Below are 23,315 nucleotides of genomic sequence, written 5' to 3' on the forward strand. Positions count from 1 at the left end.
AGCCAGTGGCTCAGCCTGTGGGCTAATGCTTTACCGTGATACATTGTCATCTTTCCTGAAAACTTCTTTCTGCTCCCAGGGGAATTCTTTCAGCATACTTTCGTCATGTTTCCTTTATCCACGCTGTAGGTCAGACTATAGGATATCTTTGAAGAAGAGCTGAGCTGGAGGAGGGGTTCCTGCCCTGAGCTGCCCCTGATCAATCTGTCTATCCCTAACAGACTTCTGCCACTCATCACTGGTGTGCTAGCTTTCTGTGGGCCACTTTGTGCCAGGCCCTGCCCTAGGAGTATAGCAAGAAGACAGTGAGTTAACACATGTGTATCAGATGCTGTGCTAACTGCCTGAGGCCTGTTAGTTCAGAGTGCATTCAGGCACAGACAGTCTATGATTGCCCCTATTTGAAGTGTACCTAAGATGGTCGCTTATTACACCTTCCTAAAAATGCCATTTATTGTACCAAATCTCTTCTTTCCCTCAGTAATGTTAGAAAATTGGACACAGAGGAAAGTAGTCTGATGTTTACGCTCGGATGAAACGTAGATCCTCTTTGGCTAAAGTACCATTTGCCCCAGTTCTCAAATTGGATTTAGTCGAAGTAGTGCCTTCCTCTCTTTTTTCCCCACTAGTTGAAAAGGAAAAAAGTTTCTTATAATAAAGAGTGAGACAGAAGATCATTCCTAAGTGTGGGGTTATTTTATGGCAAAAGGAAGAATCTAGATATATTTCTTCTTTCTCCCCCAACCCCAGCCAACATTTCCAAGTTCCCCCAGATCTTCAGTATTCAAGAAAGAATGGGATGACCTTCACCATAGTAAAGCTACATAGAAAATGTTGGCTTCTATATGGGGAAACTATAGGATCTTCAGTCAGGCTGCCTGTGTGGCTCCCACACTAAGTAACCCAGTGACCTTGGGCAAATTAATTAACTTCCAGCATATGTGGCAAAAGGAATACACTACTCTTGCCTTCTACATCTGAGACTCATAGCTATCTTTTTTTAATTTTAACAAGATCTCATGTAGTCCTGACTGGTCTTGAACTTGCTATGTAGCTGATGATGACCTTGAACTTCTGATCCTTCTGCTCTATCTCCCGAGTGCTGGGATTACAGGTATACATCACTATGCCTGGTTTTACGTGGTACTGGGGATCAAACCCAGGGCTTTATGTGATCTATGCAAGTGCTCTAGCAGCTGAGTCACATCTCCAGCCCTATTAATTTCATATAATAATACAGATATGGGCAAGGAGTTACCAGAGCAGAGAGCACAGGCATGGAGACATTCTGAATATCGCATAGTGATACCACTTGGCAAACTGAATCACTAAAGATTAAGAAGGAAAAAAAATAGCTCGGTGTGGTGATGAACTCGTAGTCCCAGCATGTGAGTAAGGTACAGGATCTAGAACTCCAGGCCAGCCTAAGTTATTTAGGGAGTTTTAGGCCAGCTTAGTCTATGAGACCCTGTCTCAAAAATAAACAATTAAAATTGTAATTATTTAAATTTAAAGCTTCCTTTGGGAGAAGTGATAGCATCCAGGGAATGAGAGGTAGAAGGGAGGCTGAGACTGGTCTAGACTGGTTAAAAAAATGTTATGTTAGGAGAATGAATAGCCGAGCAGCCTTTCCTAGAACATGAGAACATCTGGGATGTGTTAAAGAATTTGAGGAAGGAGTGAAGTGGTGAGATCTGTGTGTGCTGGAGGATGTGTGTGTGTGTGTGTGTGTGTGTGTGTGTGTGTGTGTGTGTGTGCTGGAGGATGTGTGTGTGCTGGAGGATGTGTGTGTGTGTGTGTGTGTGTGCTGGAGGATGTGTGTGGTCTGGAGGATGTGTGTGTGTGTGTGTGTGTGCTGGAGGATGTGTGTGGGCTGGAGGATGTGTGTGTGTGTGTGTGTGTGTGTGTGTGTGTGTGTGCTGGAGGATGTGTGTGGTCTGGAGGATGTGTGTGTGTGTGTGTGTGCTGGAGGATGTGTGTGTGCTAGAGAATGTGTGTGTGTGTGTGTGTGTGTGTGTGTGTGTGTGCTGGAGGATGTGTGTGTGTGTGTGTGTGTGTGCTGGAGGATGTGTGTGGGCTGGAGGATGTGTGTGTGTGTGTGTGTGTGTGTGTGTGTGTGCCGGAGGATGGCTTGGGGAGGTAAGTGGATTTAGTTGAGGCAGTGCCTCTTTATCCTCAGAAACTGTTGCAGGGGAGGATGAAGGAGAATTGTGGTCAATCACATTTGAAGCAGGAAAGATGGCTCAGTGATTAAGAGCACTTGCTGCTTTGCAGAGGACCCCAGTTCAGTTCCCAACATCCACAGGCAGCTCACAATCATCTCTACCCCCAGTTCCAAAGTATCCGACTCCTTCCCGACTCCTCCTTCTGGCCTCTGTGAGCACTGCATGTGCATGGTGCACATACAGCCAGCCATGCAAGCAAAACACTCATACACATAAAAGAAATCTCAAACTAACTTTAAAGGCACATTTGAGGTAAGTGACACATATATTAGGCTTCAGGGACAGTTAATGGGAACAGAAAGGAAGGTGCATAGTGCTTTTCTCCAACCACAGGTGACACTAAAAACCAAAACAGCCCTATGGCCTGTAATTGTCATTGGGCAAAATCTCCATCCAAGGTAGAATAAAAATGGGTTGGGTTGTTTTGTGTAACTATTCACACCACAGACGTGTTGGTTTGGCTCATATCCCACCATGCTTCTCTGCACAGGGCGTGTTTACTAGAGTCCCACTTTCAGTTCTGATCAGCTGAATTCTTCGATGGAAAGTTTCAGAATGACAAAGATGCTGGGCACACAGGGTGAATTCAAAATCACTTTCAACTCATCTTAACGTTTTCTTCAAAAGCCAGCGAAACATGTTGTACCTAGCCAAGCCAGCACACAGTGCTCAATTCTGAGGATGCTCTGAGATTCCTTTAGCCTTTAAATAAGAACATATTTTCATCAAAAAATCCTTTTGTGGGGTTATTTTGAGATTAGAAGATTTGTTTTTAAAAAAAAAAAACCAAAAACTTCTGAATAGTTATTGAACATTGAAAATAAATATTAGAGCCTTTTGGGGGCCCTTTAATTTTTGAAAATGGCTGTATTTGTTTTATCCCTCCTTAGCTAAACATGATAACTTGGGAAAACAGAAGAATGAAAAAAAAAAATCATACATGAGTCTCAAAGTATCTATTAGGAAGGCAGTGTTGAGAAAAGAAAGGGACGGGGAGAGAGAAAAAGCAGGGCTCATACCCTTCGTTCCTTTGTCAGGGACTCAAAAGACTTGGGACTCAGGCATATGGCCATCTCCTTTTATGCTCCTAGAATGTAGATTAACATCATTAAGCAACAGACTTCATCTCCAGCTCTTCCCTCCAAGACAGTCACACACTCCACCTAACCATACCTTCTTAGTCATGCTTCTGATAACAGTGCTCTTAGCCTAGAAATCTAATTTTGTATCTTTTACTGTGTGGGCCAAGTGTCTCCAAATTCTTAACTTTTTATTTGAGAATTGTCCTAGAGTAGCAAGGAAGCTATATTAAAAAGCAAAGCAACAATGCAGATGAAAAAGAAAGAGACTCTGCCAATTGTGACATCAGGCCATGTGAGTGAAAGTATTTGGGGACTAGCTATTGTCTGTATCTTCCTTTGCAGAGCTCAAGAAAAGGAGCTTGGTTGTAAAGGAGCATGAAGTCTATGTTTCTCTCTTTTGATTGACAGATTGGATTACATAAGATTGCTCACCGCAAATGCCCCTTCTTTTGATACATCAGATTGTAATAATATGCATGCCAATTATGTATAGGCATGGGGTGGCTAATTGTGTGTCTCTCATAAGTTTACTCAGAGGTCACAGTTTGTCTTATTGAACATGCAGCCTAACCACTTCAGCCCAGATGGACTGATCTCCCTTGATTTCAGGATATGTTCTAGGACATATTTAAATAGAAACAGGGCATTATCAGGGAGTTGCTAAGAGAAATAACATACTTCTGTTGCTTACTGAAGACATAAACACATCCTGATGCCAACAAGTTCCGTAGGTGCATTGTTGGGAGTGTCCATAACCAAACCAAATGGACTCAGACTGCTAAGCTTGTCCCTGTGTTTGCCTGCCTCATTACCTGTCCCCTTATGTCTGCTTCTGATCCATGGGATTACAGGGGATGGGGACAGCAAGAGAGAAAAGCTTTTTCATTTGTTCAACTGCCTTATTGATACTTGACTCTTCTGTAACACACTGAAACTTGCCAAACAGATGGGGAATGCATTGCTTCGAAAGACAGCCCATGGTTTGGAATTGTGATAGGAGAGAATATTACAGATTTCCTGTGGGTCTCACTTATGGATCCTAATTCTTCTTGTTGGAACCATTAAGAACAAATTTAGCCTTTCTTCTGTGTGACAGAAATTCACATTAATACCAGCAAGAATCTTGTGCTTTCTGGTGATTATTTTTCCTTAAGGCTTACAGGCTTACCAGTCCCTCACTGTTCCTGTCCCATGGTTCTCCCATGGTGACTGGTCTTATCATTTATTTTCCAGCTACTTTCCCGTCTCAAAAGCCCAGATGCCCAGAAAAGAATTTGGTTTCAAGTGGGGCAGGTGGATGATGCGCACAAGCTTCCTCATACAAAGTTACTTTCTGATTGCTCTATCACATTTTGGCTAAAGTAAGGATAAAACCTGGGATTGCTGCATGCATTAGGCTACATCTACTTTAGGAATTATACCATTGACTTTTTAGGTCCTCAAATAATTTATCTTACTATATTTATATTATTAGGCTTCATACATCTTATGTCGGATTTTTATGATCTTGAATCAGGACTCCCATGTACTTATCAAGTCTGTTGTATCATATCAAATTCTGCTTCTTCCAGACTATTGACAGTTTTGGAACTGGATAAGACCCAGGTCATTGAATCATTTACTGACACCATTTTACATATGGTGGTTACTTTGGATATAAATTCCCCTTTATTAATAGATCTAAGCTAAATCCTCCAGATCATTTGCTAGGGTTCCAGGAGAGGACTCAGCATACATCACGCTGAGGTCACACTTACTGTGCCAACATAAGCTTACAAGCTTCCTGTTCTGAGTCTTACTAGTAGCTTGATTATAAAAGGAAGTAAAATTAATCTGATAGCAACTGTTTTCAATGAACCTATTATCTTAAAATGATCTCTGATATTGGAGAGGGGGATACAAGTTCATGTGTGTGCACAGGTATACATGTATGTAGTTCTCATGCTTGTGTAGCAAACATACTCAATGATTTTTGAAAGATTGGGAAACCATCTTAAAAAAATCTGAGATAAGAACCGTGTTTGATTTTCTGGGACAGTGGCTTAGATTTTTATACTTGGGAAGATGGCTTTCATCTGCCCATTGGGACCCAAGACTACTAACCCTGTAGTGAAGCTCTACTCTGTGTTCTCAGTTGGTTGGCTCCAGTTGACAGAAAGTATTTGCCTTCAGTACTGGCAAAAGCTGTGGACCTAGAGGACCCTCTCACGGTAAGACACTGCCACCTAAGAATGTCAGAGCAAGTGTCTGCCAGATTCCAAGCCAGATCCCCAACCAACCAAAGCCATTTTGTTCTTCTGGGAATGGAAAGTGTCTCCATCAAGTTCCTCCTAGTGTAGTCATCATCATCAGTCCAATCTGCCACCGCAGCAGTGGGATGCAGCTGGCGTCAAGTGCATTCAGGTGAGGTGAGAGCTCTTCAGCCACCTCCCAGAAGCCTGTGAAGGGGAAGCCCTAGTCACACGAGAAGGTCAAGTACCATGACATCTCAACATCTCCGCAGTTCTCTAGATAGAGACAACAGCCCTCTCCTGAATCCCCCTCCCCCACCCTGTTCCATGATTCCTCACCAGTGATCAGAGTAGACTGAACCTGAGACTCAGAGCCATGCTGCAGACAGTGATGTTGCCTCACAGGGGTAGCACTCTAGAGGGGGAAGCTGGGAGGATTCTAGATATTTTTGAAGGGAGAAATAACATGACTTGCAGATGTGGGAGGGTGAGAGGAGAGGAGGAATACAGATACAGTGACAATTAGATTTTTAACTTCAGCCCCAGGGAGGTTTTAAGATGGAAAGGACTGGGTAGGAAGACTGGGGTAGGTGAGGGGAATGAGCTCCATTTGTAGAGCGTGGTTAAGATGGAGATACCTGTTAGACAACTTGCTCGAGCTCTGAAGATGACTTTGGACTATGAATCTATAATGTAAGGAGGAAAATAGGCTAAATGTCCAAGTATTGAAACTAGTTAATGCCATTTTAACCCGGGAATTAGATAAGAAAGTGCTGAGAACTATTACTGACCACAAAGAGCATTGCACATGTGTGATATTAATTACCTTGTCCATTCCTAGGGTCAAGGAAAATTCTTCCTTAAGAAGAACTCCACCCAGTCAGTATCCTTTGAGAACATGTCATATGGGGGAAAAGCGTGGGCTGATGCTGGCCTCCACTACTCTGTGCGGGCTGCAGGTTCACTTGTGTCCCAGCACCAGCTCAGAAAGTGTCATCCTCCAGGCACACTTCCAATGCAATTAGTCATGTTAATACCTATAAATAAAGTGCAACCAACAGTTACTTTAACAGTGCATGCTAATTATCATCAGAATTGTCACTGAATGGGGCCTCCCCCACCCTCTGATATATTTTGCTATGTCTTGGGGTTATACCAGGAATGCAGTTGGAGTATCTGAGAGGGGATGAGCAGATCATTATTAACAGAGGCCATGTTACAAAAGGACCTGGTTTTGTCCCTCGGTATAATTGTTATGATTGAAGATAAAGTACATTCCAAAAGGAATCTTGTAACTAGGATTGAACTTGCTACTATTTCTTACAAGTTTTTTTTTTTTGAAAGGTGTGCTTTAATTTTGTTGAAGATATTTATTGGCCCTTTAAGTTGGGAATCTTCATTATCATCTATACCTATTATCCTTAGGTTTGGTCTTCTCATTGTGTCCTGGATTTCCTGGATGTTTTGTGTTTAAAACTTTTTGCATTTTGCATTTTCTTTGACAGTAGTGTCAGTATTTTCTATGATATCTTCTGCACCTGAGATTCTCTCTTCTATCTCTTGTATTCTGTTGGTGATGCTTGCTTCTATGACTCCAGATTTCTTTCCTAGGTTTTCTATCTCCAGAGTAGTCTCCCTTTGTGATTTCCTTATTGTTTCTACTTCCATTTTTATGTCCTGGATGGTTTTGTTCAATTCCTTCACCTGTTTGGTTGTGTTCTCTTGTAATTCTTTAAGGGATTTTTGTGTTTCCTCTTTAAGGGCTTCTACCTGTTTACCTGAGTTCTCCTCAAATTCTTTGAGAGTGTTATTTATGACCTTCTTTTTTTTTGTGAAAGGACCTCTCATGTTAGCTTTTGGGGAACATGAGGGTTACCCTCAAGGGCTAGTCCAGGCCTTCTCACCATGAGCAAGATCACAGTCTAGACCATGAGTACCTCAGGTGGAACCGTGTTGGTCAGCTACAGTCTGTCTCTGGATTCTGAGTGTGCCGGACTATCTAATTGGGCAATGGTCTCTCTGGAGCTGGTTTCACATGAGAGGCATGGATCCAGGCCGATATTCCATCAACCTTCGCAGCAGTGGGAGTGGTCAGCAACACCAGAATGGTCCCTTTAAGCCAGACATAGACCACATCTCCAATCTGAAAACTATGGGATGTTTCTGGGGTCCCCGGTTCATAGGCATGGGCCAACAGGGTCTACAGTTCTTTCTGCACCACCTGAAGTCCTTTTAACAGTGATTTAAGTAAATCACTGTTACTATGACAAGTAGGTTCAATAACCTCTCTTAAGGTTGGCAGAGGAGCGGGTGCTCCATACAGAATCTCAAAAGGAGTTAAGTTAAACTCTGAAGAGGTATTTCTAACTCTAAAAAGAGCCAGAGGAAGGAACACCACCTAGCCTGTACCGCCAGTCTCCATGAACAACTTAGTCAAGGTCTCTTTTTTTGGCTTCTATTTATTTTTTTCTACCTGACCTGAACTTTGGGATCTATAAATGCAATGAAGTTTCTAATCAAACCCCAGGTACTTGGCCAATTTCTGACTTACCTGGGCAACGAAGGCAGGCCCATTATTCAAGCCAATCACCTTAGGTACCCCAAACCGTGGAAAGATTTCTTCTAGGATCTTTTTGGCCACCACCATTGTTGTTTTTTTCTTCGTAGGAAAAGCCTCTACCCAGCCAGAGAAGGTGTTCACAAATAATAGGACTTACTTATTACCATACCTGGCGGGCTTGATCTCTGTGAAATCTACCTCTCAATAGGCTCTCGGGCTGTTGCCTCAGAGGCATTTGACAGGTTCGGCCTTGGTTCGGCAGGCATTTGTCTTTTGACAGGATATACATACATGTATGATATCTTCAATCAGCTGTGTGAGTCCAAGTACGTGGAACTTGGTGTTTAACATGGTGGCCACAAGTTTCTTGACTCCTAGGTAGGCCTATGGTGCATCTGTTTCACCATCTCCTCTGCCTTTTTCTGGGGCAGAATTATCTTTCCAGCTAAGGTTTTCTATACCTTTAAGTCCTTATCGAACTCCTTTTTGACTTGAGTCATTAAGGCCAGATCTTGGGCTGTATATAGGAATGAAGGTGTGGGTTCTGCTAACCGACAGAACCCTGCTGTTGTCCCTAGGAATTCCCTTACTTGTTTGGCATTGGAGGGAGGGGTGATGTGAAACTCAGTCTCTTTTCTAGCCTCTGATAGCCATCGCTTTCCATCTCTGAGTAGATAACCCAAGTAACTGACCTGTTTTCTACAGATCTGGGCCTTCTTAGCAGAGGCCCTGTAACCTAGTTTTTCTAATTCAGCTAGTAACCAGCGGGTTCCATCGAGGCACGTATCTCTGTTAAGGCCAACCAGGAGAATGTCATTTATGAATTGAAGAAGGGTTACCTGGGGGTTTTCTGCTCTGAACAGGGCAAGATCCTGGTGCAGAGCTTCATCAAAGATGGTAGGGGAGTTCTTGAACCCCGTGGAAGTCGAGTCCATGTTAGTTGTCTAAATATTCCTGATCCCAGGTCCTTCCATTCAAAAGTGAAGATTGGTTGGCTTCTTAGGCTCAGTTGGAGACAGAAGGCATTTTTAAGATCCAGTACAGTGTACCAAGTCCTTTCTTGGGAAAGAGAGCTCAACAAATCACCCGCTTGTTTACCTCACGTAGGTCTTGCATCAGTCGGTAGTCGTTGGTACCTGGCTTCTGTACTGGGAACAGGTGTGTTCTATGCTGACTGACACCTTTTAAGTATCTCCAGACCTAGCAATCTGAGGATATGAAATCTAATCCATCTCAGGCTTCTTTACTCATGGGATACTGACGGACTGTTACTGGGGTGGCCCAAGGCTTTCAGCTCTACATGGACCGCTGGCTGGTTCTTAGCCTCACCCAAGCCTGCGGTTTTCGCCCCTGCCTGAGGGAAGTGATTTAGCCACCAGTCCATTACCTCCAGGATTTTGTTTTTCTTGGGTGATCAAAGAGGTAATATTTATCTTCAAGTTTTATAGTCAACACATGTAAAACATTTTCTTGTCTGTCTTTTACTTGGGGGCCCTCTGGAAGGAAGCGAATCTGGGCTCCAATCTTTGTAAGCAGGTCCCTGCCCAGGAGAGGGCAGAGGCATTCTGGAATGACTAAGAACAAGTGGGACACCCGGCCCACGCCGAGGTTTACTGTCCTTCGGGTGGTCCATGAGTATTGTTTATTACCAGTAGCTTTCTGAACCCACAACCTCTTGCCAGACAATGGGCCTGTGGTTCGTAAAAAGACTGAATGGTGGGCCCTGGTATCCACCAGGAACTGGGTGGGCTTCCCCTCTACTCTCAGGGTTACCCTGGACTTGGGGAGGGGGTCCAAGCCCCGTACTTCCTAGTCACTGTCTTTACCCAGGGCCAATATTTTGTGGCCTGCGGCTTCTTCTCGGTCTCGGCAGGGTCCATCCCCCCTTTTCTTCAGGCATTTTCTTGTCCAGTGTCCTTTTTCTTTGCAGTAGGCACACTGATCCTTATCTAAGGACCTCCTTCAGTTGTCCAGTACTCTCTCACCTGGCCCTCAACTCTCTCTAACTACTATGGCCAAGATTCTAGTCAAGTTTTCTTCCTGTCCTTTTTTTTCTTCAGTTCCCTAGCTTCCTGCTCTTTCTGCTTTCTCTCTTCTTTTTCTTTCTTAGTCTCTCTATTATAGAACACCTTTTCAGCTACCTGCACCAGATCTCTCAAAGACTTGTCTTGTAATCTATCTAACTTCTGCAGCTTTTTCTTAATATCACTGGCAGATTGGTCAATAAAGGCTATCATCACTGTTCCTTTATGCTTATCAGACATAGGGTCATAGGGCATGAACCAGAGAAATGCCTTCATCAGCTGTTCTAGGAATGCTGAAGGGGATTTGGTAGGCCCTTGAACAATTTCTCTTACCTTAGCCAAATTAGTAGGGCACCATGCAGCTCCTCGGAGACCTGCTATTAGAGTCTAGTGGTAGACCTTCAGGTGCTCCCTACCGTCAGGCATGTTGAAGTCCCAATCGGGTCTGGTCAGCAGGAACTCAGCATCTGTCTCAATGGTGAGTTTAGAAGCAGTGCGGGAGGAGACTGCCCTGCCATGTGGCTTGCTCCTCCTCCTCCTCTTCTTCTTTCTCCTCTTCCTCCTCCTCCTCCTCTTCTTCCTCCTCCTCTTCTTCTCCTCCTCCTCCTCCTTCTCTTCCTCTTCCTCCTTCTCCTCTTCCTCCTCCTTCTCCTTCTTCTTCTCCTTTTTTTGCCATTAAATCTTAAATATAAAGAAGGAGAGGAAAGGCCAACTTTGAAGAAAAGCTTAGAGGAAGAAACATAGAGGATTGATAGGAGAGTCAGAGTCATAAGGGGTGAGATTTTGGGTTATGAGAGAGAGACACACACACACACACACACACACACACACACACGTGGAGATTGGCTTGGAGCCAGAAGCTCTTGGGAGCAGTTTCTCTAAGCCCAGCTTGGAGTTCTCAGCCATGAGAAAAAAAAACTGTCTCAAAACGAAAAGGAAAATTTTCATCCAAGGGGAGAAATCCTAGAATGAGGGTCTAAGGAACACAGGGGCGATGGTAGCAAGCAGGGTCCCAGACCCACTGCTTCAGGCAAGCCGGCTGGGCTGTAGCTGGCTACAAATGACCAAGGAAGTGAAGAGGAAAGGGAGCAAACAGGGTGCTTCAGGCAAGCTAGCTGGGCAGTAGCCGGCCACAAATGACCAAGGAGGAGGGGAAGCAGCCTATGCTAGCAGGCAACACGAGAAAGACTGTGCGAAAGACTGACCCCTGGGGGAGATATGCTAGAACACAGTAGATTCAGTCCAAAATAATATCAGTCAAAGTCCAAGAACACAAAGAACAACAACCAACACACAGACAGTTCGCCAAGAAAACAAAGAAAAACAACACAGACAGTTCACTCCTGTCACGAGTGCATAAACCAGGTTATACAGACAGTCAAGACATAGAAAAAAACACGCCAGTAGAAGAATCTAGTAACCAGAGGACTTGGCCAGCCTATGCTGGACCAAATCTAACAGATTTCTAACACCACCAGCAATGAACAACACATGGACGTCTGACACACGAGACTGCCACAAGAGAGCAACAGACGCCACCCCAGGCAGCTGTGGCTGTGAAACCACCTTCAGAAGGAGAAGGGGTTGTTTCCGACTCTATCTCCTAGACAGACTCTGGGACGTCCCCCAAAGTCTTGTGGCCTGCAATGTGTGGATACGTCTACCCTCCCCTGTCACTTCCACTCCTATGAATTCCCTCCCAGAACTCGTAACCTGACCCTATCCCAGGGTCACAAACTGCCCTTCATGGCTTGCCCGGTTCTTGCCCCTGCCACAAGCACAGAAACCAGGCTACACAGTCGCCCCTTCCATGGGCACACAGACACATCACAGACAGTTGCTCCTGCCATGGGCACAGACACAAAAACAAAGAACAGACAGCACACAGACCTGTGCAAGCGAGTGTGGACCTCCGATCCCTGGAGCCGTGGGGTTTTGGAAGAGCGTATCTCGGTGGGACCTCCAAAATGTTGGACTGTAAAAATCCAAAACCAGGGGATGAGCTCCCCCAGAAAGAAATTCACACATACAGGATTTGCTGCAATAACATGAGGTTTAATGATAATAATAATAATCCAGTGCACTGAGGTTCTCTTGCATGAAGGCAAGAAGAGCCATTTATGTTCATATTAAAGTTCTCTATCATCATCATTAGAAGTGATTTTAAATCTAAATCTTGCTTTCCTAGTGATATGGGAAATCCAGGACTTTCTTGTGTGGGAGAACTAGGTTCTAATGATGCCAATTGCCCTGGGTTGCTGATGCTTATGTTCTTGCACTTGCCTTTTGCCATCTGTATCTCCTCAGTGCTATCTGCCCTGTCTCTGACTGGAGCCTTTCTTTCCTATTATCTTGGTTGTATCAGAACTGTGTACGATGGGTGTTACTACTGGGGTTAGAGCTGGGGCCCAAGATCTGCTCCGTGCTCAGGCGCAGACAGGAAGGAACCAGTGCTCCAGGCCAGGAGTGGCTTCCTGGGTTTTAGTGGATCCCAGTTACTCCCTGTTTGGGGTGGCCATTGCTGTCTACTTACATAAGATACTGCTCGGGTTAGAACTCCTGGGAGGCTCACTTCCTCTGGGTTCTGTGAGATTGGGGGCAGAGCTGCTACTCAGGATCTGCTCAGTGCTTGGGCCCAGACCGGAAGGACAAAAGGTGCGCTTAAAAAAAAATGGAGTTTCTTGGTGAGCTGTCACACTGAAAAATAGTATACTAAGAGGAAAAACAGACAGGAGACCAAATGTTCCATAGCCTTGTAGCTTACTGGCCTGTAGCTCAACTATCTGGACAGCAAGCCTCAGGCATCTGCCTTGGCTCTGTTTCCCCAGTGCTGGGGTTACACGCTTGTGCCAGCACACCATGCTTTTCACATGGGTTCTGTTGATCAGTCTCTGGTCCTCATGCTTATAAGGCAAGGACTATGCCACCTGAGCTATCACTGAAGTCCCTATGTGTTATTTAACTTTCATTATTATCAAACCTGTGTTTAAATATCAATTTCCCCAAAGGAGATACCTAAGAAGAGCTGACTGAGAAATGACACTGCTTATCTAAGATTAAGTAGGCAGCTGAGACTTTACCGGAGCTTCCATCAGGCACACTGTATGTCTTGGTTTCAGGAACTTTTAAATACAAAGATTTAGACCATTTATTTTTAATGCCATTATTGAGATTGTTTTTTGTTTAAATTTGTCATTTTATAACTTGCTTTTGATTTCTGTTAGATCTCTCTCTGACCCGCGCCCCCTTCCCATATTTACTCATCTATTTTCAATTATTAACTGTTTTCACGTACCTATATTAGCTCATGTTTTTTTATTTTTTTAGCCACAAACTCTTTCTAGTACTTTTGTTCTTTCTTTGGAGTATGTATCACACACCCTTAACATATATAAGTCAACTTAAAGTGATGTGATCCCACTTTTACTATACATCATGTAAAAACCACACAGTTTTAGTCTTTTATTTGCTAGTGAATATCATCAGTAAAATGACAGTTTTTTAAAATATTTAGTTATCAATCTTAGGAGTGACCTCAACAACTCACTCAGGTGATGTACCCACCCTTTGTCCCAACAAGCACAGGGGAGTGAATATTGTTGTTAGCATAGTTTCCTGCAGCCCCCTTCTAGGATGCCGTGGAGTGCCGAAGGAATTCACTAGGAGAATTCAGAGACAACATAAAAGTGCACTGGCTAACCAGAAAATACAACTAACGCTGACCACTACAGGCACAGTCAGAGAAGGGAGATTATAGATTGGCAGACAGAGAGCTTACACTCCAGAGAATTTCCCAGTGTGCCTTGCTGATAGTGCTGCACTTGACCACCCAAAACAGGAGCCAATGAAGCATTTCTCTGCATGGCATTTCCCTTCCCCTTATATCTTCCAGGGCACTCAGTACCAGTGATAACTTCTGCATTCTGATTCTGTCTGACTGAACAAGAAGGCAGCCATCCCACCATTTCTTTATATTTGACTCTCCTCAGCATTCCAGAAAATTCACCAGGAATCTCAGCAGTTCTATACACAGCATTTTCTAAACCCTAGCACAAGTCACGTTTTGAACTAAGTAACTGAAGCTCACCTATATAATGTTTTTGCAGATACCAGTAACAGAGTGAGTCCCCAAAGGTGACAATCAGAAGTTGCTCCAGATTGTGCCAACCTCTGAGGAGCACATTCACTTCTGATTGGGAAGAACTGATTCAAGGGAATGTCCACACAGACAGATTCACGGGTTCTTGATCCCAAACTTGCATCAGCTAATGGGGAAAAGCAACATTACCATCAAATGCAGGAATCTCCTAGTCCCTCTGGTGATGATGGCTTTGAGTTACTGTTGCAGATTCAGCCCCAAAACTCTGGGAGAACAATGCTGAATTTATAGCCACAAAAGGTACTCCCAGATTAAGGAATGAGGGATGGAGAGATGACCCAGTGGTTCAAAAGCACTTTTGTTGCTCTTGCAGAGGATGCAGGTTCAGTACTCAGCATCCACGTGGTGGTGCACAACCATCTTTAATTCCAGTTCCAGGGAACTTATTGCTGTCTTCTGATTTCCATGGACGCCAGACACATTGTGCACATATATACACACAGGCAAAACACATGAATAAAATGAAATAAATATAAAAGAACAAATGATGAATGAATGAATGAATGAATGAATGAATGATGAATGCCCTAATGATTATTCACTGAGGACGAGTAACATTAGGTGTTGTCTATGGGAAAGGAGGATTTTTTTTTTTACTGTTTTACTTAAATCTTTCAATTTTTGAATCTTACTGTCATTTTATATTTTAAAAGTCGTTTTAAGTTTTGTGTATGTGATCATGTGTGCAAGCATGTCAGTTTGTACACATGAATACAAGTGGGGAGGCATCAGTTCTCCTGGAGCTGTGAGCCTCCTGATGTGGGTGCTGGGAATTGAACTCTGGCCCTCTAGAGTAGCTTGCACTCTTAACCACTGAGCTGTCATTTCAGCATCATCTTTATGCAATTATCTTATAGATAAATACTCCCATAAGTAAAATGTTAGAAAATGCACATACACTGATTTCTTTTTTTGAGGCATGGTCTCATGTAGCCTAGTCTGCTTTTGAAGTCCTTATGTGGCCAAGGAAGACCTTAAATCTGCTCCTCCTGCCTCTACTTCCCAAGTGCTGGGAGTGTTCCATCCATACAGAGCCACATCCCCCACACACACATAATTTCTTTTTAAATCACTTGCAGCTCAAGAACGTTTGCTTTGATAAATTATTTAACTTACATGTTTTTAAAGATACAATCGTGGATTTTAGTCTGAGTGTTTTGTTGTTTCCTTTTAATTCATGAGTACACAGTCTTACAAAAGAAATATTTATGAATGGGATTTACAGTGGGAAGAAAACACAACTCCACATACTTAGTACAGAAGGAATCTGACACTTGACATTTAACTATGTGCCTGGGAAGCCAGGAGTGGAATGAGTCTATTTTCCATTGCAAGTCTTTCAGAGTGAGGTACACAGTGTGAGCCCTCAGGAAATAGATGCTGAAAGAATTGATTATGGAACCTTCATGGGCATGATTTTGGCAACTTTTAAAATAACTTACTCAAATTGGGATTCTTTGGGCAGGATGAAGTAGGACGAGAGAGCAAGGTACTGTGGAAAGGGATAATAGAATCCAAGGACACAGGGGTGGACTGGGGTATAGAAAGCAAAGGGAAGGTTGGGCTCCTGCAGAAGTGAACACAGCACCACACAGCAACAAGCACCTGCCATTTGTGAAACCTCACTCCAGTACAATGCTCTCCAACTTCTTCTCACCACAGGGAAAGGTCTGGCCACACAGGTCTCCTAGGGCCAAGGCTCCAGAAACCAGGACAGCCTGGGCTGCAAGGTGATGTGATTCATTTGCATGAGCCAGGCGATGCTTGAAGACACAGACCAATCCATCTGCCTTAGCTACCAAACAGATCCCTTTGCCTCCTCCTCCTGTGGCAGCAGTCAAGGCAGGAGGTTGGCAAGGTGACCTTCCAAAGCTGAATCTGTGCTTCTAAAAATAGAAGCATCCTCCAAGAATTCAGGAGGGGAGGGGAAGCTGTAGATGTTAAGGGCTAGAACCCAAGTCCCCAGAGCATTGTCAGTATGAAACCGTATTAATTAGACACAGGCACCCAGATCTATAACCTCAGGTGTCTCACAGAAATTGAAACTAAATGAACTGGCTTTTTTCCTCTTCCTAGTTACACTCTCCTGGGCTTCAAGAAAGAGAGAGAGAGAGAGAGAGAGAGAGAGAGAGAGAGAGAGAGAGAGAGAGAGAGAGAGAGAGAGAGAGATTGATTGATTTTCACATTTTCTGACCTATTTGGATTGGCTATGCATTGACCAAGGAAATGTCTTCCTAGTATCCCAGGAGATGAAATGGGAGCTCTTTGAACAAAGATGGGATGTAGCTAGGTGGGACCTTGAGAAGCAGAGAGCAGGGCTCCCTAAAGTCTGGCTTCTGAACTTTTCTCCCTGCATGGGTACTTGTGCAGGACTAGGTTTGTGTCCCTGTGTGTCCAATTATGTGGGAACATGAGGTCAGGGGCTGTCACTACCATGATCATGCAGTATCCTTGTCCAGAGTTAACGAGGGGCTAGAAGATTCTGTCAGCTAGTGGAACCACCTGCTATTGCTCTACAGAAGTTATTTGTAGTATTCTAATATACACATGGCAGTAGAGAGTATGGGGGAGCCTGGGCTCCGCAGGAGTATGTGGAGATCGCGCGGCTCATTTGAGGGCTCTGGGTAGAACGCAAGCATAGTGGTTAGAGTGAAGCCCTGCTGGAAAGACCACAGAAAGCCGAATGGGGTTGTGAGCAGAATCTCTGAGCTCTGCTGGGGCGATTAGCCCCGTGAGGCTCCTTCTGTGTGACTTTGTGCTGAGAACCATGATTCTCACAAACATAAGAGTAGAGCCACATAGAAGGACACTCTGGGAGTGCCGCATGAGGACCCCGTATGAGGTTGTACATGTGGGTTGTACATGTGGTGGCTTTCTGTGGACAGCCTCCTTTGCTCTGCTATCAACAGATGAGTTGTGCTTCCAGAGCTGTAGAGCCACCCCAGTACAGAGGTGGAGTTTCTGTGTCATGAGCAGAACAAAAGGAGCAAAATGTCCTTTCTAACACTGCCCTGCAGCTGAGCCTCCAGCACGTGGGCCGAGGGCACTTTCTAATGCTCTGCTCTGTGCTTTTTGAACAGGATAATGTGGATCTGGGCGAGCTTATGTTTTCACTCTGCTATCTTCCAACGGCTGGCAGGCTGACCATCACCATCATAAAAGCAAGGAATTTAAAGGCGATGGACATAACAGGAGCATCAGGTGGGACATTCTTCCTGTGGTTCTAATTCAGCATGTTATCAAGTTCCTATTATGGTACCTTGGATCTGGGTCGCTTAGGTTTAATCATGTTTCTACCACCTCTAAGTGCTGTGTAACCTTGGACAAGTCACTTAACCACGCTAGGCTTCAAATTCCCATCTGTAAAGTGAGAGTAAGATTAGTATCTGGCCCATTGAGGTGTTGTAGGATTAACTGAGTTAATATGTATAAGACCATAAAAGCGTGCAGTGTATTAAGATGCTACATGATGTTACTTGACTCTCGAGCCTTTCCTTTGCCATAATTGGGACTCAACCTACAGTTTGCATATTCTGAGGTGGTCTACCCTGTTAGGCCATTCCTCTGACTTCAGTATCTTAGGCTCATTGAAGATTAGAGACAATTCTGACTCCTTATAAACATGAACTATATAGCTTGTAGGGTTTTTTTTTTTTTTCAGTAAACCAAACATATACCTTTACATGGTAAAGCCTGACACAAAATGTCTCATTGTGCAGTTCATACTATGCACATTTATATCACTTTTGGCCACATGGTCAATATCACACAGAACACTGGCGTGTGGTCACTGAACTCAAAGAGCCTGAGATACAGTGTCTTCTCTTGTTGCTGGGATGTGCACATGGCTATGCATGAGGGTACCTGTGTGTGCATGTAGATGTAAAGACCAGAATCATTTCTTACTTCACTAGCCCTTTCCTACTGTTCAGCTAAAAAAATGGAGCCCTGTATCTCTGTGCCTAACCACATGCTGCCCTGACTCCTCACCCCTTCTGGAAGGTACTTCAAGCTAGAAGAGCTGTACCTTTTTTTTTTTTTTTTTTTTACCTTGATTAGAACCAGCCTGGAGTATAGAACATAGAATATATCAACAACTTGGAGTAAATGCCATCTCTGACTTTGAGTTTTGAGAAAGGTTCTCTCATTAAGACTTGGGCTTCATGGTGAGTTGCACAGGAAATACCAGGGATCCTCTCATGCATGGTGGGTGGCATGCACTTGTAATCCAAGTGTGAGCGGAGGATTACAAGTGCATGCCACCCACCATGGAAGGTAGGATCTAACTCAAGTCTTAAGCCTGCATGACAAGCTTATTACTGACATTTACACCAACATGTTGATATATTCTGTTCTATACTTCTGGCTTGTTCTACAAAAGGAAAAACAAAAATCAAAAAGATACAGCTCCTCTGGCTTAAAGTACCTTCTGGAAGGGATAAAGAGTCAGGGCGGCTTGTAGTTAAGCAGAGAGATACAGGACTCCCTTTTGAGCTGCATGGTACTGAGAAGCTAATGGAACCAGCAGTGCCCTCTCCAGAAAGCAGCCAGCCTTGTCACCTGTCGATCTGCCTTGGTTATGCTATGAATGTCCCATCCTCTCTCTTCCTAATTAATGAACAGCTTTTCCCCTTGGAAACACATTTCCAGGAGTTCCCGGTACTTAAGGCCATCCATGTACACAGGCTTCCCCATTCTCTAGGAATTCAGAACTTATAGAACCAGAAGCGTTTCCCTGCTTAAAGGCTCAGTCTTTAGCAAAGATTGCCATGGGTAGCTCAGAGTTGGGATGCTGAGTCTTGTCTCCCACTCCTTGGAGATGTCTGATTCTCTTCCTTTCACAGGCAGGCTGGTCCTGAATTCTGGTTGGTATATTTTCTAATTTGGTAACAGATGTTTTCACCCTATTTTTAAATTTCATGAATTTTGAGGAGACAGTGTCCTGTGCTTTTTCTTGAATGAATAACTTAATTGTTCTAAGTAGTCACTGCCCACATCACGTATCACATGAATTAAAATATTCAAACTTTAGTCTCCAGACAGAGAAGGGGAGTCTTCCTCCACTGGCCACACATTTCCAGCATCTCCATTTGTCCTCATAATGCCCTGTTCTCATGCCTGTGCAGATCCCTACGTGAAAGTCTCACTGATGTGTGATGGCCGAAGACTGAAGAAGAGGAAAACATCCACCAAGAGGAACACGCTTAATCCCGTTTACAATGAAGCCATAGTCTTTGACGTCCCTCCTGAGAGCATCGACCAGATCCACTTGTCTATAGCTGTCATGGACTATGACCGGTGAGATGCCAGGGGCTCTTTGTCTGTGCAGTCTCACTGTTCTTGGGGCAGGATGGGCAGATTAGGAAGCAGCCACATGAGCAACCATATTAGAGAGCTCAGCTGGGGTCCCAGGATGTAGTGACTGGAAGGGAAGCATGTGGGAAGCAGGCTGACAGAGACTCACATCATCCAAACCTTAGTGTAGAATGTTCTTACCACAGTACTTCTTACATCCTCAGTTCTCCCCTCCCCCTTTCTTATCTTTCTTCTCCTCCACCCTCCCACATGCCACCTTTTCCCCTTCCTATCTCTGCACACTTCCTGGTATCTCTCTATGGAGAACTATGGTCCCTCCCTCAGGTCTTGTTTTCATTAAGCAGTCCTGACTCTTTTAGTGGAAAGCTTCTACTCAAAACACAGAATGATTACTTTAGCCACGCCGTCAACGTTTCTAAATATATAACTTCGATCTTTTTTTTTTCCTTCTTACACTGTTTAATAAAGATCATTTCCATCCACTTAAGTCTGAAAGCAAACACAGAAATGTTCTCTTGAAAATGCTAGAATCAGTATGGATGACAGGGTACATTAAAATGTATAAGATGCTAGACTTTTTAATTAATACAGCACAGAGGAGATATTTATAGCCTGCATTGTAGCCAATTGTGTATTTAAAGGACAGATTTGAAAAACAGTCATTTTAATATGCAAAGGAAGTACCAACAGGGAATTATACATGTTAAACCAGTCATTAGACTGAAATGCAAAGTCTCTTTTTAATTAGAAACCTCCCACGTGGTCTGGGCACAATTATAAAAGAAAAAAAATCAGTCTGACTTCTAATATAATCTTACAAATATTATTTGTAGCTAAAAATTTTTCCATCCACCTCTGAAATGTCAGTACAGCAGCCTCAGTGACCTCGGTGCTTCCCAGTAGATCCCAACATGAAGCATGCCTTGTCTTCTGATACAGGTGCCCCTGAGTATGACAGCCTGTGCTGGGCATAGACCTTGCCCTGTCTTCTCTGGACACATACAACACCATAGTGCCGTGTCCCAGGAGGGGATGCTGCCCACCAGCTGTGGAAGGTTAGGGCATCACTTCCTAAGCTTTTGCCAAGGTTCCTGCATCAACAAATCTGATTATGTGATCTCTGCATCAATTCAATTACTAGTAAATTCATGCTGGTGGTCTGGAAAAACCCATGACAGTATGCACAAGGCCTCTACGTGCACCTGATTTTAATGAGCACAGACTTAACTATCCCAGGCAGTCCATTCCCACCTCTTCTTCTCCCCATGCAAATAGAATAGAAGGCATTTGACTTTTCTGGGAGGAAAAAGAGGTTATCATGAAGAGTCCAAGGATGGGCCACATCTTTCCAGTTATTTCAAGGGGCATTCCCACACCCCACACCCCCCCCAAGGAAAAAGTAAAATGACTCAACTCAGAGACTACTAGCAGAAAGTTTCAGCCCTAAGTTAAAGCAGCTGGGTGTCTATCACAGTTAAAAACTCAAGTTGGCTCAAAGAACCAAAGCTGAGCATAGAAAGATGTGCAGAAGATGATGGCAGCAGTCTCTAATGAAGCAGGGAGCAAGGAGACCCAGGGGCCATCCCTGCCGGCCTTCACCGCACCATCCTCGGTTGCCTCTTGTGGGAATTTGAGTGGGTTATACATCACTCCTTCCTAAGGGTTCCTTTTTGTTCTGTAAATCTGGAAGCCAGCTTAGCCTCCAGAACCAGAATCAGTGTCATTAGCTCAAATCAAGGAGTTTTTTGAGCAAAGGTTCTCAAGACAAATGAACCCATGCCAGCATTAGGAAACTTAGATAAAGTGTTGAACCATCTAGGTCTTTCTGATGTTTAGTTTGGATTGTAGTTTTAAATTAGAGAAGTCGTTTATTTTTTTTTAAATAGCCCACCACTTCTGAATTTCCTCCACCCTAATAACCCTTTAATACAGTTCCTCATGTGGTGGTGACCCCAACCATAAAGTTATTTTGTTGCTACATCATAACTGTAATCTTGCTACTGTTATATATCATAATATAATTATCTGATATGTAGGATATCTGATATATGACAACCCCCAAGGGGTCATGACCCACAGGTTGAGAACTGCTTTTACTTCTGCATACCAAAATTTTAAGAAAAAACTGTTGTGGCCCATTTTCACAGTGTAGGTCACAATGAGGTCATTGGTGTGTGCCAAGTAGGCAACGAAGCTGAGCGGCTGGGCAGAGACCACTGGAGTGAGATGCTGTCATATCCCCGGAAGCCCATTGCACACTGGCACTCCCTAATGGAGGTAAGACTACCCCAACATGGTCCATTCTGTAGATGACATGTTTTGCATTGTTGAAATGCAGAGTTGTTAATAGCATGAATGTGCCAGGCTCTTCTGTCCCCAGCACTGTCCCTGGTGACATTTCCCAGGACTGTTGTGCCTTCAACAGCATATTCTCTCCACTAGCCTAGGACATTTGGATCAGGGACTTTTTGTTTTGTTTTTTAAGGATCAATATTCTCTGACTCCATGTTACAGCCTTGAGTTTGCTTTTGGAGGGCATCTGCGTGAGACAAGGGAAACCCTCAATTTTAGGACTGCCTCTGGTTCTAATCTGTAAGTCTTAATGTTGCTCAGTACTAGGTTCAGGTTTATTTCATAAAATAACAAAGCATAATACAACAATCTGTAAAGAGAGAAAGTAAATTTCTCTCTTCCCTACATACAGCAAGTCCAAAGGAAGACAGTGTGGTACCATGGTCAACAGAAGCCTAGAATTCTCTCATCTTTCAGCTTAACTGTCCCAGAAGTTACCTCATTATGCAGTGTGGCTGCTAAGCTCAAAACCATCATATCTTTCATGCCACAAAAATGTGGAACAAGGCAAAGGGTCAGAAGAGCACACAGCACTTCTTTCAGGGTTCTCTTTGAGTTTTTCCAAGATACTGGTTCTTCTATGCAATGTAGTCACAGGACTTTGAATGTGTCTACTTTCAAAGGAAGGCAATAAATACATTCTTTTTATTATGTACCTAACTAGAAGTAGGGTTTTATTTGCAAAGAATACTGGCTGTCATCTGTCACCTGCGCCTGTCTTTCCTCCATTCACTCCCCTGTCTCCTCTCATGCACTCTTCACTTTGTCTCTGCTTGTTGACTCATTTACATGGGCATTCTCTCAGCACTGATTTTCATTGAGAAACACTTCTGAGGATCACATGCCATGGAGACACATGAAGCACACCTGCGAATGAGAGGCCGCTTTCTTTGTAGCTCTTATAGATACTGCAAGACACATTCTCTTTACATACATGTATTTGCTTATTGGTGGTGCGCGTGCAAGGGAGACCGAAGGACAACTTTGGGGAGTTGGTTTTCTCCTTCCATTTGGTGGGCCCCAGAACTTGAACTCAGGTTGTCAAACTTGGAGACAACCCACTGACCCTCTCACTGGCCAAAGAGAATGAAATGGAACGTGAGTCATTAAAGTGCACAGACATAAGCTTTGTGCCTCGGAGGATGAGCTACCAGGACATATGGGGTGGGGGCTCACTGAGGTTACAGGACACTGGAGCTGCTGGGAATGAGAACCCCAGAAAGCAAGCTAGGGTCATTGACCAAGGGCATATGGGTTCTAGGCAGAGAACTTTCCTCTGTTTTCTTGGTGTAGGCAGTTTCTCCATGCATCAGCACCCTGAAAGCAAAAGAGATCACTGTACAGTGTGGGTAGTTCCTCTGCCCTT

The 23,315-nt window shown here is 43.9% G+C and overlaps 1 protein-coding gene across 2 annotated transcripts in view; it reads left to right on the forward strand.

Moving 5' to 3' along the window:
- Syt9 (synaptotagmin 9) overlaps positions 1–23,315 on the forward strand; it is a 170,465-nt gene that overhangs the window by 105,612 nt on the left and 41,538 nt on the right. Inside the window, exons 4-6 of one of the 2 annotated variants that reach the window (XR_004608893.2) lie at positions 17,362–17,482; positions 19,408–19,579; positions 21,750–21,874. Coding sequence is in view for 1 of the 2 variants with exons in the window: in XM_034524978.2 (XP_034380869.1) it covers positions 17,362–17,482; positions 19,408–19,579; positions 21,745–21,874 (423 nt within the window). In the remaining variant the exon portion in view is untranslated. Of the gene's footprint in view, positions 1–17,361; positions 17,483–19,407; positions 19,580–21,744; positions 21,875–23,315 lie in introns of both variants that reach the window. The other variant, XM_034524978.2, reaches the window with a different exon arrangement.

The sequence above is a fragment of the Arvicanthis niloticus genome, chromosome 1 (genome assembly GCF_011762505.2).
Source record: "Arvicanthis niloticus isolate mArvNil1 chromosome 1, mArvNil1.pat.X, whole genome shotgun sequence".
NCBI lineage: Eukaryota > Metazoa > Chordata > Mammalia > Rodentia > Muridae > Arvicanthis > Arvicanthis niloticus.